The following is a 19,824-nucleotide window of genomic DNA, read 5'->3' on the forward strand; positions in this document are numbered from 1 at the left end:
TTGCACTATCGCTTTCAATAACATCTACTTTCATCAGGAGTGTTCCCTTTCAGCTTCACTGAATGCTCCTTTGGTGGAATGTGTGGGAAAACTTTGAGACAGGAAGAAAATTTACCTTCTTTACAATGTTTAGCACTGTGGCTTCTTAATTCATGTATTTTCTGAACGAAACAGCCTCAATCTTTAAAATCTCTCATCCTGAAAGCCTTTTTGCCTCTATTCTCTACTGACCTTCAGATAAAAAAAAGCTGATGAATTTTGAGATAGGTACTGTAGGTTTTTTCTTGCTCTAGGCTGATAACATTTCAGACACAACAAGCAATTACAGTAAGGGGGTGGGAAAAACCTTCTGTTTATTTTTAATTTAACCAGGAATTAGTATTATCTGGTAAAGAAAGTGAGTCAAAAAAAGTAACTTTTTTATTTTTTCCCCAGAAGAAGGAATTAAACAGGGCAAAAAAAAAAGTCTTCCTTGATGAACAAGAAGAATTGATCAGCAAAGCAGCTTGGTTATTTGAGGGGAAAAAATGCTGAACATGGGAAAAATTCAGTGAAAAACCCAGGACAGTGGTTTTCAGCTGGCAACGTATTTCATTAACAGAGGCTCAGACAGAGACTGAGTTGGGAAAGAAAAGACAGTGGCACAAGTACCTGAAATGACGAGGAAGGAGCAACAGTAGTCCTGAGGCCAGACTGGAAGAGAAGGATGAGGATGAGATACAGTGAAGACACCAATATAGTGGTGTGAAATCAACCTGCAATTTGTTCAGGTCCAAAATCAGGCCCTATTATTATCTTGGCCTTTCTGCTAGTATTTTCTTCAATGCAAAATACATTGATGTAGCCTTCATATGCATCGTTTTGACACTGTATTGCCTTAAATTCACTATGTAAAGGGAGACTCTCAGAGGATAGAGCAGTCAGCTTCTGAAAGCCACAGAAAAGAAAATGAGGAAAAAACCCAAAACCAAACAAAAACGAAAACAAAAACAAAAACCCAAACTTGGAAGAAGATCTGGAAGATTTGAAACAGTAAGGCTAGCAATTTTTTTGAGCTGTGTCCCAAGGTATCAGCTGAAAGATGTGCACTGCAAGAGAAACAGACTGTATTTCAATGAGAAAACAGCACTGGAGGGATCGGAGAAGCAGGAACTGTGTTGAAAAGTAGTGTTCCATAGATAAGTTTGGTGCAAAGCCAGGAACTAGCATCAAATGTCAGCAGTGGAGATATTGTGCATGTGTGAAGAAGAGACAGGGTCATGGCAGATGCAATTTAGGTACAATAAAGCTGAAATGAGTAAGACCAGAATAAACCAGGGAAACCCAAAAGTGACTCATTGCTGTCTACAGCTACAGGAGACATAAGAGAGACTTCTGCTGGGGATTTTGTGGGAGTGGTGGGGTTGAGGGGTTATTCTGTCCAGTCAATTTCAAGGTAAATTAACCATTGAGGGTTAAGAAGTCTGTGTAGTCATCCATTTGGAAAAATTATCACAGTTACTTTCTCTTTTTTTTTCCTCCTCCTAACACAAAATTTTTTACTGGTTGCACATTGCTTTAATCTGTATAAAGCTCAGGGCTTTCCCTTTGCAGCCCTTCATGTGCAATGCTGTAGTCAGCTTCTCCCGTTGACTCATCCCACCTACGTACCCCCAGTTGCTGTGGCAGTGCCTCTAGCTCTTCCTTTACAGCATTTGAATTGCTTTCCCTTCCACTCACCCTTTGTCACTCCTTAGGCCCTAAATTTTGGGTTATAACCCCGTGCTAGGGATTAAATATTTCCCCATAAGGTATATGCATAAAGCTTTTTAGCTCTGGAATGGCTCTGACTGATCAGAGAGTGCTTCAGTCCGCTCTGTGGGCATAACAGGCAAGAGAAAACAGTGGAGGAAACTGAGAAGGTCCCAAGAAAACTATGGAATTACTTTGGAAAAGGTAATTGGGAAACACCTGATGCACTGGAGAAGACACCCCAAAGGGAATGCTCATGTAGGGACACCCCCACCACTTCTCTTCCTGGTTGACCATTGGAGAAACTTCTTTTCTCTTTTCTCTCATTTCTTTTTTTCCTTTACCATTAGAGCTGATGTGTGCCACCAACTACGGACTAAAAAACCCCAAACTTATCTTCTTACATGTTTATTTTATCATCCTGTGTGAAACTATATCCTGATGGGGGACAATCTCTTCATTCATGATTTGCTATCGTGTCAAGAAATCTTTAAAATATTTTTCTGTATTAAATGTATGGCTTCCCTTAAAACCAGAAGACAGCAACCATTCTCCCTCAGCTTAATACTGTTAAAAACAATCACATAGCAACATGCTACAGGTTACAATTACATCTGAGCTTGTCTTTAGGTTGAGAAGTATATTCACTTATCTATTTCCCTTATATCAAAAAAATTTCAGTGAAATTTAATCTGTTTAAAAAATCATGTCAACATTTAAATCTAGCTGGGGGAAAACCTCAAGATCAAGTCACCTATTTCGGTCAAACGGTTAATGGTAATTAGATCTTCACAAATCCCCTGTAACCAGCTCCTAACAACTTCTAAAAAGTTGATAATTATCTTAAACAGTCCCTGACACTTAAATTGCTTGCTAATTCTACCACGTCTTATAAAGACATGGCAAATTTACAGTGGATGTACTGTACAAATATTTGTTAATTAGTCCTCACAAAATATTCCCCTAAGAGGTATTAGTGACTCTATTACTTCTATTGACATTTTCTGGTGAATCCGTGGGAGCAGTTCAGGTCTTCCAGAGTCAGACCCACACTTCTTGGCCTATATTCAGTCTTTCTTCTTGCATTTCTAGCCAAGTTTACCCTTGAGTTGATCCAGTACTTTTGGGTCTCTTTTGAGGTTGAGGATAGAGTTAGCTGTTCATCTGGAGAGCTATGGGTGTCTAATTTAGGGTGAGCTGAACTGGTTTCTTAGTTACCTACATGTACTGGCTGATAGGAACCAAGTTCAAATGGAAATCCCCTGCCTCAAAGACACCTAAAATATTCAATATATGTGCTCTGCCTCTGTCTTTTGATGCCTCTGCAGCACCTGCCTATACTGTGAAAGATTCACAGCTCTCAGAAATGAACCAAACCTAAGTGTGCAGTCCTTAATTTGTTCTCTCATAATTTTAAAGCAACTAAAATAAAACAATTGAACATCATTGAAATAATTGGCTGATCTACCAGCTGGGCAAGAGGGAAACATGCTTCAAACCGCTCAGTTCAATTACTCACTGCTTTTTTTTTGGTGTATTAATTAAGTGATTTAGAAGGAAGAATCAAGACAAAAACAAAGGAAAACAAATCAGATGATCTCACAATCCTGCAAGCTCTTGCTCTTGCCTCATCTCCAGCGCATCTTGGCTGACCCTTCACAACAGCTTGCTCCTCCTCCCCACATTTTTATGTCTTCCTTTTGTTACATGCAAAAGGAAAGGAGAGAAAAGCTGCCTGACCAGCACTAAAAATCCCATATTTGCTGCTTTGAATGATGGGATTAATTTGACCAGATGGAAATGTCTACAACAGAGAGACCTACATACATCTCAGCTAGTCATCTAAGCTCTCTCTGGAAAATGGAGAGAAACTGGCACTTTCAGGACATAATTAATCTCATCCCCATGTAGATATTTAAACTAGGTCATATGAATCATGCCTTAGAAGAGACAATTCCTCTCCACAGACACTAAAGGGAGCCTGAAATCACTAGATATAGATGTTTACATCAGTTATATCTGAAGTTAAGTGAGCTGAATGCCACCCGAGTTCTTTAGATTGCTTTCTTGCTTTAGAGGCAAAATGTCTTATATTCACTTTCCAGTTACACATGTGGCTGGAAACCAGCATGCAGCTTTCATGTCCCCATTTTTAAGAACTCAAGCACTACAAGAGATGTATGAATGTATCATGTGATTCTCTACAAAAGCAGGTTTTCATAAGAAATTAATAATATCTCAAAAGCACACAGGAAGAAGAGTGTATGAAAGTACACTCCAATAACTCAGAAGAATTCAGGTTCTTGACATCATGGGTCATCTAGTAGATATGAAATAATCTTTCAAAGTCTTAAATTTTCTCTTTTCTAAAATAACTGTGTAGTGTGGTTTAATTTCTAAAAAAATGATGTTTCATATAATGTCTGGTCACTGAGTTACTACCGTTATCATAGCCATGATAATCTAAGGCTAGAAGTGAGACCAAAGGGCATTGTGTACTTAGAAGCACAGCCACTGTTTTTCAGCCGCTGGAGATAGTCCAATAAGAGAAATTGTCTCTTTGACAAGAGTTTTGTTTCACTGACAATTTATTCACTTTTCCATTTTAACTGGGATATCCCTATTTTGCCAGAAGATAAAACCTTCTAGAATTCCTGACTTTTACCTAGTACTCAGCTAGAGATACATCTCTAATAGGCACTTAAATAAGGACTGGGTTTGAAGAGATTCATTCCTAGCAATATCTGCTGTGCTAGTTACAGCTAATTAGCCAAGCACTTAACATGAAATTGTTGATAAAATATATATCAATTTCTGAAGGAAAGATATACATATAATACCAGGTTAATGAAAAACAGATACTGTCAAAAGATAGCTAACATGCTATCTTTTTTTTCAGATGGGATTACAAATTTGGCTGACTATGGTAATAATATTGATATAATAGACTTCTGTAAATCATTTGACACAGTGCTGCTTGGTGTTTTATTAAAACCAAAATCAAAATGGCACACATTAAATGGATTAAAAGTGTCTAACTGACAGGATTCTGAATGTAATTACAAATGGGACAGTTGATCAGCTGTGTTCAGTGGAACCCTCAGGGGCTGGTCCTGGCCTTATGCTTTACAAATGTTGATCAACTCAAGTCACTTACTACTGATAAGATTTACCAATGACAGAAAAGATGCAGTGTGGTAAATGGTGATGAAGTTGGGCCACTGATACAGTTCAATGTGGTTTTAAACACAAACAGCAATAAAGTCCTAACTCTGGGAATATAAAAAGCTACTTTACCCTATGGGCAATTTCCAGAAAGGTCTGCTGTTAAACAGATGGCAGTCCTGCTAGATATGGGGCAGAATGTGAACTCCCAGTGCGGGAATGCGGCTAAAGGAGCCAGCGTAACCCTGGACATACACACAGTATCTTTAGCGGGAGCCAAGACTTCTATTACTTTTGCATGGGGTTGCAACTGCTCTGAGGCTGCATGCAGCTGTGGCATGCATGGAGCAGGAGGCCTGCTGTGAAACTGGAGAGAGCTCAAAGACAAGTCATGAGAGGGATGAGAGCTCTGGCAATCATGCTTTGCAGTGAAAGATGCCAGGAGCTCAGTTTGTTTACTTAATCAAAGACATGATTAGGTGATGCCTTCACTGCAGCCTAGAGCTACTCACAGAGGGAACAACCCTTTGCACTGGACTCCTCAGTCCAATGGATTAAGATGTAGCAAAAAACTGAAAGTGACCCAAAAGCTGGAAACTGAGACTAGATTAATTCAGAATAGAAGTATGGCACACACTTCCAACCGAGTAATTAACCCCATGGAATTACACATTTGTAAAGGTTGTCAGAGGTTCTCTCTCATCAGAAATTATTCAACAGATGTTTTTTTCTAAAAGGTACAGCAGGTGTCAAGTGATTTATCCTTCCTCCAACAATTCATGGTAGTTTTACAGTCTGAGGTGACAGACTAGATTAATTATGATTGTTCTGTCTGACTTGAAAATTTGGCCACTTATTTTTGATTGTAAATGAAAACAAGTTTTGAAAACAAATCTGGAGCAGACTGAAAATCCTGTCCAAAATATCTGCAAATATGTGTGAAGTATCAATGGTATTTTTCTTCATCTGCTCTCAACTTGGATGAAAATGCTTTTGAGAGTCTTACTTCTCCAGTCAATCCTCCTTTCTTAAGGTTTTAATGATCTCCTGTGCTACCAGAGGCAGGCAAGCCTTTCCAATTACTTCTCTGCAGAGATTCCTATTTGAAATTTGAGAGGTTTAGAAAGTGAGACTAAAACAAAATATGCTCAGTCCCAGATTTCTTTGATTTATTTTTATGGGATTCAGATTTTGTTTTACTTGTCTTTCCAGAAGAAGTCTGGAAGCTACTCAGTTATCAGGAGATTTTATACAACTTCAAACACTCAGATCTGTCTGGAGATACAAAGGGAAAAATCAGAGACCTGCTCCTCCTCTGAGAAAACAGTGATGGCTATGCTTTTAATAATAGGTTTCTTCTCATTCTGTAGCTTCTGTATTAGTCATTAATCTGCAGCTATCACTTATTTTGGCATGGGGACACAGGTGAAATACAGACAGCCTGAATGTGGTCCAGAGTTCATTTCTTTGGAGTGTGTGTGTGCACAACTGAGAAAATACAAATTCTTCTTTTGGAACCTCCATTTGCATCTTTACTTCCAAAAGACACTTTCCTTGTCTTCCACTGTCCATAAGGATATCATGGAAGGAAAGGGGTGGGGCTTCCCCCTCCAAACACAGGGACAAGCATTTTATACATCCATCTCATGCCAAAAACATGGGAGCCTGGATAGGAATAAAACATCTCAACACATCCAAAATATGTATACAACCAGTAGCATTAAGAGAGGACACACCTGTGAAGGCTTGCCCTGGAAAACAAAACACTCCACCCAACCACAGACACTAAATATCTTTATCTGACTTAGAATGAACAAATGGGACAGGAGAGACAGGTGAAGTTAGAAGTTAATGTAGATAGAACCTAACCATAAGGGATTGTTGGGCAGGCGTTATTTGTGACAAGCTGTTACCAGCTCCATCCATCACTGATTAATGGTCTTTTGCACTTCTCCCTACTCCAGTGATAGGAGTCACAGAGTTTCCCAAGAAAAAAAACAACTTACTTTTGCCTGGGTCCACTGCACATTCCTCAGTATTTTGTAGGCAGCATTGCTGCCAGGATTGTTGATCTAATTTCTCTGCAATCTCATAAAAATCAGACAAGCACTGGCATCTGAAGTACATAGGGCAAGCCTATCAGCAGTGATTTAACAGTAGAGGATTTAGCTTTTCATCATTTTTATGTAAAAATAAAGTTGTCACATATAGACATGATATTATATTCTAGTTACTTGCACATATTAAAAACCCAACAAATCTAAATACTTTTAAAGTCCTACATCTTTTCAATTCTCCTCTAACAAAAAGGCCAATTATACATCTCTGATAAGAATAGCTCATCAGATAAGCTCTAATGAGCCCACATTAAAATGGGAGACACAGAACTGAAATATTTTTCTTGGTACTAGTATCTATCCAGAAATTTCTGAATGAAGGAAATAATGCCTAGCTTCTGTATCTTCCAACCACTATTTTTGTGACTAACTCTTCTAACTTTGGATAAGTAGCCCTTATCCCCATAGCATAATATTCATATTTGCTTAGTGTTCATAAAGAATTCTTAGAAGTGGATTTAATTTCTTATATTGTGCTTGTCATTTTAGCATCTCTGTACCTATTCGCACATTTATAATGGCCTTTAAGGGAATATTATTCTGTTCTATGTGTTAAATATAGTCTCAATCTTACTATATCTAGAAAACCAGAGCTGCTGCTTGTTATTAATCTATTCTAATTACCACTTTCATTCATAACTTGTTATAGTCATGTACCGTGAATCAACACTTGCAGCTGGACAGAGTGGTAAAGTATGTACTTAGGTATTTTAAATGATTACAAATCTGGCCAAGATTAATTTCAGAAGTGGAAAAATCAATCTTCAGGATTCAAATAATGTACTTCTTATTCAGACCAATCTACCATTTGAACTCTATGAGACTGAATTCAAATCTCCTCTTTACCAGAACACTATTAACACCACTGGTGTAATCGGCTGGATGGTTGCACTCAAAGAGTTGTGGCCAACAGCTCAATGTCCAAGCGGAGACCAGTGAAGAGTGGGGTACCTCAGGAGTCAGTATTGGGACCGGTGCTCTTTAACATCTTTGTCGGTGACATGGACAGTGGGATTGAGTGTGCCCTCACACCAAGTTTGCCAATGACACCAAGCTGTGTGGTGCAGTAGATACACTGGAGGGAAGGGATGCCATCCAGAGGGACCTTGACACGCTTGAGAGGTGGGCCAATGCCAACCTTATGAAGTTCAACCAAGCCAATTGCCCTAGGTCAGGGCAATCCCAAGCACAGCTACAGGTTGGGTGGAGAAGAGATTCAGAGCAGCCCTGCAGAGGAGGACTTGGGGGTGTTGGCTGTTGAGAAACTGAACATGAGCTGGCTTCAGTGTGCGCTCGCAGCCCAGAAACCAACCGTATCCTGGGCTGCATCATGAGAGGCATGACCAGCAGGTTGAAGGAGGTGATTCTGCCCCTCTACTCTGCTCTTGTGAGACCCCCACCTGGAGCACTGTGTGCAGTTCTGGTGTCCTCAACATAAGAAGGACATGGAGCTGTTGGAGCATGTCCAGATGGAACTAGGTGGTATTTAAGGTCTCTTCCAACCTCAGCCTTGCTATGATTCAAGGATTCTATGATTGCAAAAACTGGACCATAAATGAGAACTTTAATTTCCTGCATAGCATAAGAGTGGGCAGTAGCAATATATTTTAGTAACAGGTACAGCAAGCTACCAAAAAAAGAAATGCTGTGGTATTATGACTGTAATAATTTTGAGAGAGATATCTTTGTAGAAGCTGGTCCAAGAGATCACTAACCTCTTTCTGCAATGAGTTATTTCTTTCCTAAAATTCCACCCTTATTTAATGGATGACAGAAACATAAGCAGCTCAGCTGTTTTTAGCTCTTAAGGCTTGATCCTGCAGGTGTTAAACAAATTCCTTATAAAGTTCAGGGTCTTGATTGTTTTATAGCTTAAGCAAACATTTTATAAACAGATGACAAGATGTATTACAGAAATGCAACTAGATATTCACAACCTACATAGTGGTATCCTTGTCCCTAAACCTCTCAGGGTAGAAATTCCACACCAACACTGTTTGCTTTCTAGTACTAACCTACATTTTGCCTTGGTGTCCTAAAGTATTAGAGGAACTGTACTTTGACCTGCCACTTTTATTGTAGCTGTGACTATGCAGTTATGAGTAAAGTAAGTCAGACTGTCAGACATAATCAGAACTACAAAAAGGAGTGAATTCAAATAGAACTCACCCTGAGTCTATTCTTAATTACTTTAGAAAAAGTGAGAAACCAATCTTTCACGCTTACTCCTTTTAAAATGCTATATCAAAGCCACTCCTGTGACTTCTGAACTGTTCCTCACTTAATAGAGAGGTGTTAGAGGATGGTGCATGACTGAACACTTACAGGAGGAAAATATGCATAAGAAACCAAGGACCATGTCTGGAAGTCTGTGAAAGCTGGGAATCCAAACCTTTTTGACTTCATCCCCCATTTGCAAAGAATACCATGCGACTACAGCAGAACATATTTTGGCAACAAAGGCCCAAGTCTGAAAGATCCATAAACTCTTTTCCTATGGAAAACCAGAACAATTCTTGGAACAGGTAGTGAAATATGTGATATTTCTTACACTACTTAATTATGTAGCTATATCATTAATATATACTGGGAGAAGGAAAGATTTACAGCTAAGTGTAAAAATGTAGACAGAATTCAAGAGCTTGGTTGGCATTTGTGACATTTTGCAGCTTTTGGTGATGAAACATTTTTCTATTTGTTACTATGATTCTTCTGCCTTTTGCCTTTATTGCTAACTCTGCAACTGGAAACTGCTAGGTTAAAATAATTACCTATATTCTTGAAATACAGTTGGGACAAGAGGAAGAACAGAGAAAGCTAAAGTGATTAAATGGTACTAGCTCCTAGCACTTTCCATGGACCCTGGCCATACTTTGTTCCTACCCTAACATGTCTTTTACATCACCTGAGAGCCTTGAAAAGTGACCAATGCACAGGTCAAAAATTCAGCCATAAATCACTTCATGGTTACTGTTCGAAACAGGCTAGCATAATCTTTTAGCTAAAGCACAGGAGATACAAGGGATCATATGTAGAAAACTTCTATCACCACCACAGTGACCCAGCGTTAACAGTTAGAACAAAAACAAAAGGCTCTCAGTGTTCAGGTAGGAGCTCAGTTCTGTGAGGTGCCAAGCATACCCATTAATAGGAAGATAGCCTTAAAATCCTGCTGAAGTAACTCTGGACCTCCTGGGAAGCCTTTGGCACTTCAAACAGTATGGATCTGAATTCATACCAAATCCCCCCTGATCTTTACGTGGAGCTCTGATGACCCAAAAGCCAGTGCTGACTGCTGCTGAGATTGAGGTGCTTCAAGGTGAGAGAGACCAGAACTCACATCAAGTCCCATGCTAAAGTACAAATGAAAGACACCAGCTCTGCTCCCCAAATTCCCACAAGCACCAACTGTGCCTCCAGTAAGACCCTCAAACTTTCACTCAGAAATAGCAGCCCAGATCCAGAGTAAAATCTGTCAGAACTGCGCAGAGTTCAAGGGAAGGGGAAAGCAGAACTCCTGCAGACTTTTAAGACAAGCAAGACCTCAGTCCATAAAAGTTTTTCAAGCTTAGCTCAGACTATGGAACCTAAATATTTGCAATGTTTCCCATAGTTTTACAAGAAATATTGCTAATACTGAGGGAATTAAAAATACTTGCCTAAGCCAAGAACAGAAAGTTTCTAATGGCAACCTCTAAAAATCCTTTGCATATAAATACAGAAAGTATTTTCAATACACAGTGAGCACAATTAAAAATCCAAACATTTGACACTGGGTAGACCCTTGCGATAGTTAACCTGTGCTCCTGAGACTTATTGACACTGAAAATACAACAATATATTTAACTACTGCATATAGTAGGATTTCACTTTTTCAGGCAGACTGCACATTTCCACAAGAGCACTTCTGATCTTGGAGGCACTGTTTTCAGATTTTAATTCGCTGACTTCTGTGCTTATTTATGATATCTTCCACTGGGTGCAAAATTGTGCATACATGAGAAAACAAGAAAGAGATCAGTCAAAATGTAGCACTTTTAATAATGCTGTGTGTAGTGGACATGCAACAATAAGTAATAATTATATTTTCTTTTTTTTTTTTTTTTTAATTCAAGCTGACTAAAAATTTATTGCTCATAACTTCTCAGACACCTTTCTGCTTTTTTTAACTGCTGACTTTGTTTTTGCTCAGGCAAGAAGAAATAATTATTCACATAGGCAGGTACGTGTTCATGGTCAGTACTATTCTTTAGATAGCTGTAAAAATACACTTTGATTAAGAATGCATGGGGTGAACCTCTTTTTATAAGTCTGCATATGCCAGCTAAGTTCACCTGGGCAGTTTCATATAGACTGGCAATCAAGAATTGAGAGTCCTACCTTGAACTTGAAAAATCTGCTTTCTCTGAAGCCATAAACTGCAGCTGCCATCACAGACCCAATTGCTTTTCTTTTTCATTTTCCAGGGCAAGCAAATCTATTTCTTATTACAGCCTGTACTTATAGTTTAATTCTATCTTATGACTTAAAGACTAAACTATTTGAGAACCACTAAGATTTTTCCAACTATTAAAAGGGGAAAAATACAAAACTCAAAACAGATGTTTTATAATGTATTTCATTTATTTTGGCCACCCATAAAGTTGTGGCTTATGTTAGTGCCAACCAAGTTAAAAGCAACAGAGTTCTGCAGAAAGACTATGCAGGGGGAGCACCTTTCAATAAATCTCTATTTATTAAGTCATTTTCAATGTTAGAAAAAGCAAACAGGAATTACTGAAGATACAAGTGTTGCTGGTGTACTTGGGTAGTTTCTTGGGGGATTTTCAAAGTTAATGCAGCATTTTTGTGTTATTGTAGCCCAATGCTTAGCTTGGAAAGCAGATGATCAAAGTATGCATTGAAAATGGATGAGTTTGCTGAAATTAGAACCGAAGATAATATCCTTAGAACAATATCATGTAAATAACAGATACTTTATATCAAACAGTTATTCCAGAGACTTAACAGTTGAAGAAGTTCCAACAAATTAAAACTATCTTATCCAAACAATCATCAGACTTGGGATAGCACAAACCTTTCACTTTTTTCTAAGTTTATGAATGGAAACAAAGACATTTCAAAAGTTAAACCCATGAGACTCCTAACAGTTGCTGTGGTACTTACTGATAAGGTATCTTGTGGAAATTACAGTAAAAGTAGTAATATTGAAATTTCCCCTGCACCTATTCTTATTTAAACTGAGAAGTCATTTCTCAGTAAGAGACTCACTTTAGCAGAAGACCAGCACAGTACTGCAGGGACAAAATGAGCAATAAAGAATGGTTGGTCTCAAAACATTTTTTATTGACAATTTACTGTATAGAACTCAGGGTATATAATGTGGATATAATTTACTAATCTGCCAAAAAAATATATAGGAAAAGCATATGGAAATGATAATGTATGTATTTAAGGAAGAAAGAACAGCATTAAAAGTTTTAGCTTGTATTTTTTGGCTTGCTATCCACATATTCAAAGAAAATATATTTTTCACCTTCCTCCTCAGAAGTGGCACAGAAAGTGAACTGCAAAAGTTGATTAGAAAGTAATAAAATGTGAAAGCTTAGTAATTCAGTACAGCAAAGAGCAGTACAGACTTTAACCACATACATAGAAGAGACTGTTAGAATGTGAGCTTTTAATGCAAAAGACTTTTTCAATCGCATAGCCAAAAAACATTTTGACCTAATAAATAAATATGAAGTTCAATATTATCAAACCAAGTGCAAATACAGAAAACTCACTTTAATTCAGAGGCATGCTTAAAGCACTTTGAAAGCAAAATATCCTTTACAATTATTTCTCCAGGTAAAACAGTTATAATTATCATTATCTGGCAATTGCCAGTGCTTTTCTTCCCAGACAGACAAACTCATTTGAACTTGAAAAAGCCAGAATGCCAAAAGTACCTCCTCAGTATGTTGACTCAGGACAGTAATTCATTTAAATTATGCAACTGGATTCCCACAGCTGGCCCACAGCTTGGCTTAGAGCTCAATTCAATGCCAATGATCCTGTCTGCTAATATTGTCTTACTTCCAGAGAAGGTAATATATCCAGCAACTTATATTGAAGTTCTGACACTAATTAACAGAACAAGCAAACATTGACATGAGTGACAAATGCTGGTTAATAGTTAGAGACCAGTGCTGCCAGCTGGCATTTTTCTGTAGCATTTTGCGGTAATAATCCCTTGTTTATTTCTTAGAACATAGCTTATAATTTGTTTGTATGCATTTTGTTTCAAGTTAGAAACAAATCAGCACAAAAAACAACCCACATAACAGCAGCAAGATCCCCCGATTGTCAGACAAGTAATCGACAAGAAAGCATGCAAGCAGCATCACTTGGAGGATGCAAGGGGGACTAGAGCATAGGAATTCTTATCCTATATAAAGCTATGTAGCCTTGCACAAACAGCCTTTGGCATCTTGTTTCTGGCCTACCTGGACAGTAGCAAAACATGTTTATCAGATCATACAAGCCCAGAGCCTGAACTGCAAGCAGTTAAAAACGGAAGGTCACTAAACTGCAAAATTAAAACATGCTTCTATGCTCTAGCTACACAGAAAACGATAAAACAAAGCCTCCACAACCACCTGTAATAATATGCATTGTTCAGCTAGCAATTCCAAAGTACTCAGCAACACAAGGTAGACATTTTCTGCAGCTGGTTTTACATGTACATTCCTGCCGAATTGTTGTCTCGTCCCCTCTTACCTTCACATTAGTCCGGAGTGCACAGTAACATGCAAAAAACATTGCAGTAAACAAGGAGCATATGGACCAGTATTCAGCGTCTCTGCTCTGCACAAACGGTACACACACGATCCCGAGCATGTGCTACTAAGGAGCATCCGTTCCCTCTGTCAGTTTGAAAATGCATTGATCTCTGTTTTTCTGACTACAAAAAGACATGTCTTGAAGGCACTGAGTGAAAGCTACATATCTCTTCATCGACTATATATAGAAATATGCCCAGTAATTTCAATTAGCAGAGAATTCGGCATCTGAAACTTGGACCTCAGTTGCTTTTCCTTCCAGCATTTTAAATTCAGGGGGGAAAAAGGAGGGGGAACTCACTCAGAGGGGAAAGGTGAGGAATTAAAATGTAAGCAGCAAGTTACTTATATTTCCCCCTGGCTTTGATGTTATTCTGTTCAATATTTTACAAACATTATACGGGGGAAAATGAAGAAAGGTTTCTCTTCCAATTCTCAAATTTACTGTAGATTCTGCACTGTTTCTGTCTGCTCTTGTTAAAGATGCAGCATCCCTTTTAACAGAGACAACGTCATCAATCATGACAGATTCAACATGTTCTACTTACAAATACGGTCTCTGATTAAGGACAATGGCTGGCTGGCTTATTAATGTTTCCTCAAATGCAAGTTCAGTCCCTTGTGCTAATCTATTTTTAAATAAAAAGTCCCACCTACTCCTTCACTCTCATTTAATAAGAATGCAGCGGGCTAGTTCTAAAGATCCTGAATTGCACTGTCTCCTAGCTCAGACACTGGACATCGCTTTCAAACTGTTTTCTTCCTTGCTGGGATTAGAAATACAGAAGAAAATTAAAACGAAAGCAGAAAAATCCTGGAAAAGGCTGTGCCCTCGGATTTGTAACTACATATTCTGAATTCAAAATGCTCAAACATCTTCCAGAAGGAGGGAACTCAAAACCTAGCCAGGAGGCAAAGCTTTAATTCAGAAGCACAAAAATAAGATCAAACTACTTCTCTCACTCCTGTCAACCACTGGGATCCTACAAATTAACTGATTGTTTACTAGACTGCAGGGACACAAAGTCAAAGACTCAACTCTTTCTTTACAGCACCGGGAACCACCGGTATTCATAGTGAATTATGAAGCAGTCTTCAGGAATAAAACCAGAAAATAGCCTCCTTTTTTTTTTTTTTTCACTGCAGCAGATACTGTGGGAGGCAAAGAGTGGAAAAAGCTTTACTACCTCCTCCTCTGTCAGCACAGAGCAATTTGTGTAGGATAAGCATAACTTAATAGACATATCTGCAGTGACTTTTAGGATTTCTTTAAATAATGCTTTACATAAACCCCCTTGGAAATCTGCAGAAATACTGAAGTGCCATCAAAGTCAGTGGGTACCTTTCTGTGGGCAATGAGGTGAAGAAACTTAAACAGAAGGACGTGTATTTAAAGAAGAAAAAAGAGGGGGAGGGGAAACAGCAGGGTTTTTTTCCAACATCTTCCTGAAGACAAGCTCTCAGAAACTGTCGTCAACTCCAAGTGAACAGCTATTTTTAGCCTGTCATTGTTTGTGCCTTTTTTTAGGAACGAAGAAGGCAGTCGCATTTAAAGCTAGATATTGCTCTACAACACATCCTAAGACAGCTACTTAATTTGATCCCCAGCTCCATCTGTCATACAAATCAAGTAATTATTAATCACAACCTGCTTTGGCACAAGCAATGACTTCCAGAACTCATGAGATGAACCCTGTTCTTAAATCTAATCCTGCAATTGTTTTTTTAGTAATGAAACTGGAGTCTAGGTGCCATAGTTCATAAAGCTGGGATATCCCAAAGTTATGATAGTTCAAGCTTTGGATGCAGCAATATCCATCGAATAATGTAAAACATAGTAACACGTTGCCCAGCAAAAGCATGGGAGAATTAATTGATGTATTTTTCTGACACTCCTCAAGTGAATAGAAAGGGAAAGGAAACATTTTATTTTGCAGTACAGTACATTAACAATTAAAATTAAGCATCTTAGTCATTGAAAAAATATCACAGATCTTGGGGAATTCTGATCCACTGGAGAGATGCAATTCAAAAAGCAAAGATGAATAGATGCACAGTCCTGAACAGCGAGGCAAAGCTCAGGCAAGCATGTAACTGCATATGAAAATCAAATTCAAACCTCCTTTCTGCCAAAGGAATTGCACAAGGTCTCAGATAGCAAAGTCTTTAAAACAAATTTCTTCTTCACGGTCCTGAAAAGTTAATGGGTTTGGGTTTAGGCAAACAAACCCAACATAGAGAAAACAGGAATTTCATTGAAAGAAAGCAGGGCTGCACAACTATATTATTCCCAAGTGATCACCTGTAAAAAAGACTTCAGACTCATTTAGGAAAAGAAGAAGCAATGAAGACCCAAAGTCTTCACCCAGAAAAATCTCCCATGATTCCTGGATGTATACGAGGTAAAATTATCTAGTACGTTACAGACCCTGACCCTCATAACACTGTAAGAGCGAAAAGGGAAGATTCCCATCCATGTGGCAACTACTTCCTATAATAACCGTGGAGCATTTGAGAATTTGCTGGAAAATTGAAACCTCTGTACCAGCCAACAAGGTATTACTTCGACAGCAGAGCAACCTAACACATTTAGCAGAGACTACTTCAGGTAATCTACACAAGCAGATCCCTTCAGGGCTTGTTCACCTCTGCCAAAACATTTCTTAGGGCAGCAATCTAATTGTTAAAGGCGGTGTTTTCATCAAGGACATACATACAATATTTTATAGCTACTAGCAGTTACTCAAAAGCATCACATATTGGCGATATTTACAGTCTTTGACATGGAGTTGATGACAATGAGTGAGGAAGAAGCCTTGCCCGAATCTGCCAGACATGCCAAAAATAGTAGAACATTTCAAGTGCTTAGGGCCTCTTTAAAGAAGAGACAACAGGGAAGAACCCCACAGATGAAAGAAGTTACTGCATGTAAAGAAAAATAGGCCAAATAAAAAAACAGCAGAGAGACAGTTGTCCAAAAGAGCATTACAGACCCTCTATAAAAAGACATACAACTTGTGACCAGAACATTCTTAGATGACAGAAACTATTGGAGCCACTATCTTGAGCTGTGAAATTTCATCATTACTTTATCCTCCTATGCCTTCACAAGGGCAAAAGGGAGTGCTTAGAAGGAAACCCTGGTTGTCTGCAGAGGTTCAAAGAGAGCAGAGGGACCTTGATCTCAGGAGGCCTGAGGGCAGTCTGCTTCAGAGGGGTGAGGGGGAACAGGCCTTTGCAGCATCTGTCACTGCCCAGGAGCTAGTAGCAGCAGTAGCAGTAACAGTAGTAGTAGTAGTAGAAATGCCCTGTTGTCATTGTATCCCGGAGCTGTGGTCAAGGACCCTGACTGTGCTACGGCATTATACAAGCATAAAGCAGTACTAGGAGAACCCTGTACAGAAACAATGAAACCATGCTGGAGAATAATATTTTCATCCTCAGCAGCCTAACCACTTACAATTATTTTTCCCCAGACAACATGCAAAAACTCATATTTCAAAGGAGAATAATAATAAAAGCAATAGACTAATAATGCAATAAAGAAAGCAACACTCTCCAGTGTTTGCCCTATGGCAGTGCAACGTGCCCCTCTTCACTTAAGCACCACATTTGTGGGTAAATATTATGAGTTGCTTCTAAAAGTCTTGCTGCAATGAGACAGATTTTGTGATCACACTCTGATGATCACAAGGAAAGCAGAGATTATCCAGAAAAAAAAAACATAAAAAAGAGGGGGAAAGAACTGAAGAAGAGGGTGCATTGCTTTTTGAGTGGACAGAGGGAGAAATGACACTCCTGTGCTCCAAAAGAGGGGAGAAAGAATGTCTGCAGGGAGTTGGACAGAATGGTGGAAGTTTGCACAGCCATCTGTAGGGTTTGGCCATGCAACTCTTATTAGTATCAACATTGATAATCTGTGCCACCGACTTGCAGCAGCCCAGGGTGTAGTTCTCCTTCTTTCTGCAGTGATGCTGAAGTACTGGCTTGTGCAGTCATGGCAGTAGGGCTACAGTCATGCTCCATCACACCCTGTCTTTGCACAGTGCAGTGGTACAATTTATATAGCACCCTAACCCTACATTGCTTAAATGCCTCTGATTACAGCACATGAGCTTTAAACTGGAATGATTTTACTCCTTTCCCCATTCCTGAGATTTTAAGTTGCCATAAAAATGTTATTTTCCACAGCTATGGGAAGTTCATTACACAGAAAATATCCATGTCAGTGGGTGAGATGCCGCAGGAAGCATTGATCTGGTCTGCAGGTCTTGGGTGCTGTGCAGTCTACAGTTTCTAAATGGAACATGTTGACTACTGAGAGTGGATTGAGTCTATGGGATGCCTGGAAACAACTGCTGAAAGAAGCACAGGAACAAAAGCTGCAATCGGCAAGAAGGCTTGCTTAGGCTTTACAATATAGCAAAGTCTAGTAAAACATAACAGACGAACTAAATCAACAACTTGAGCTCAGCAACTTGAGCTCAGCAAATCTTAAAATTTTGCAAAAGAGAAGGAAAAAGACTGAATTGATTATTTGCAAACTCTTCTCTGGTACTGTAAACATCTTTGTCGGCAACATGGACAGTGGGATTGAGTGTGCCCTCAGCAAATTTGCCAACAACACTAAGCTATGCATTTCAGTGGATACACTAGAGGGAAGAGCTGGGATCTAGAGGGACCTTGGCAAACTTAAGAGGTGGGCCAATGCCATCCTCATGAAGTTTGACAAAGCAAAGTGCAAGGTCCTGCACCTGGGTCAGGGCAATCCCAGGCACAGCTACAGGTTGGGTGGAGAAGAGATTCAGAGTAGCCCTGTGGAGAAGGACTTGGGGGTGTTGGTTGATGAGAAACTGAACATGAGCCAGCTTCGGTGTGTGCTCGCAGCCCAGAAACCAACCGTATCCTGGGCTGCATCATGAGAGGCATGACCAGCAGGTTGAAGGAGGTGATCCTGCCCCTCTACTCTGCTCTTGTGAGACCCCCACCTGGAGCACTGTGTGCAGTTCTGGTGTCCTCAACATAAGAAGGACATGGAGCTGTTGGAGCAAGTCCAGAGGAGACCACGAGGATGATCAGGGGCTGGAGCACCTCCTGTATGACGACAGGCTGAGAAAGTTGGGGCTGTTCAGCCTGAAGAAGAGAAGCTGCGTGGAGACCTCAGAGCAGCTTCCAGTATCTGAAGGGGGCCTACAAGGAATGCTGGAGAAGGAATCTTCATTAGAGACTGTAGTGATAGCATAAGGGGAAATGGGTTTAAACTAAACAGGGAAAGTTCAGGTTGGACATAAGGAAGACGTTCTTTACTGTGAGGGTGGTGAGGGACTGGAACAGATTGCCCAGAGAAGTGGTAAATGCTCCATCCCTGGCAGTGTTCAAGGCCAGCCTGGACGAAGCCTTGGGTGACATGGTCTAGTGTGAAGTGTCCCTGCCCATGGCAGGAGGGTTGGAACTAGATGATCTTAACATCCTTTCCAATCCTAACTATTCTATGATTCTATCTCTCTGGCACCCTGGCATTCTTATGGAAAAGTTGCTGTATCAAATATACTTCCTCATTTCCAGGCCAGTAAACCGCTAAGACCTGCCCCTGAGATGATTTAACTTAAAACACAGTTTTTCCTAACATTTTGTTTCCTTTTTCCACAACAATCTTGGTAATCAATTTTCTGATTTTTGATCCTTTCATACTTTTCCTCCCAATGTCTCAGCTCTCTGCTTTCTGTCCTATGTGGCTGCATTGAGGAAGGTTTTGATCAGATATATGAGAAACTCACATTTACTTTGAAATTGTTTTCTCTCAATATTAAATATAAACCTTTTTTATGAACCAAGCTGTTCGGGTATTTCAAATACAAAACAATTTATAATAGCAAATTTAAAAAAAAAAAATATATGGCCAAATAATAAAAAAAGAAGGGAACAATGGCCTGATCTCGAGTCTTGTCTGTGACTGAATTTGTCAGGAAAGGCTTTCTCATTGCTTC

General features: G+C 39.3%; 1 protein-coding gene across 21 annotated transcripts in view; it reads right to left on the reverse strand.

Moving 5' to 3' along the window:
* DLG2 (discs large MAGUK scaffold protein 2) overlaps window positions 1–19,824 on the reverse strand; it is a 997,741-nt gene that overhangs the window by 722,203 nt on the left and 255,714 nt on the right. Inside the window, exon 1 of one of the 21 annotated variants that reach the window (XM_030474433.1) lies at window positions 13,776–14,466. The exons of 15 other annotated variants lie outside the window; for them this stretch is intronic. In XM_030474433.1, the coding sequence (XP_030330293.1) occupies window positions 13,776–13,895 (120 nt within the window). In that variant the 5' untranslated portion in view covers window positions 13,896–14,466. Of the gene's footprint in view, window positions 1–13,775; window positions 14,467–19,824 lie in introns of those variants that run through there. 5 more of the 21 variants (XM_030474464.1, XM_030474474.1, XM_030474509.1 and 2 more) reach the window with 5 other exon arrangements.

This window comes from Strigops habroptila, chromosome 2 (genome assembly GCF_004027225.2).
Source record: "Strigops habroptila isolate Jane chromosome 2, bStrHab1.2.pri, whole genome shotgun sequence".
NCBI lineage: Eukaryota > Metazoa > Chordata > Aves > Psittaciformes > Psittacidae > Strigops > Strigops habroptila.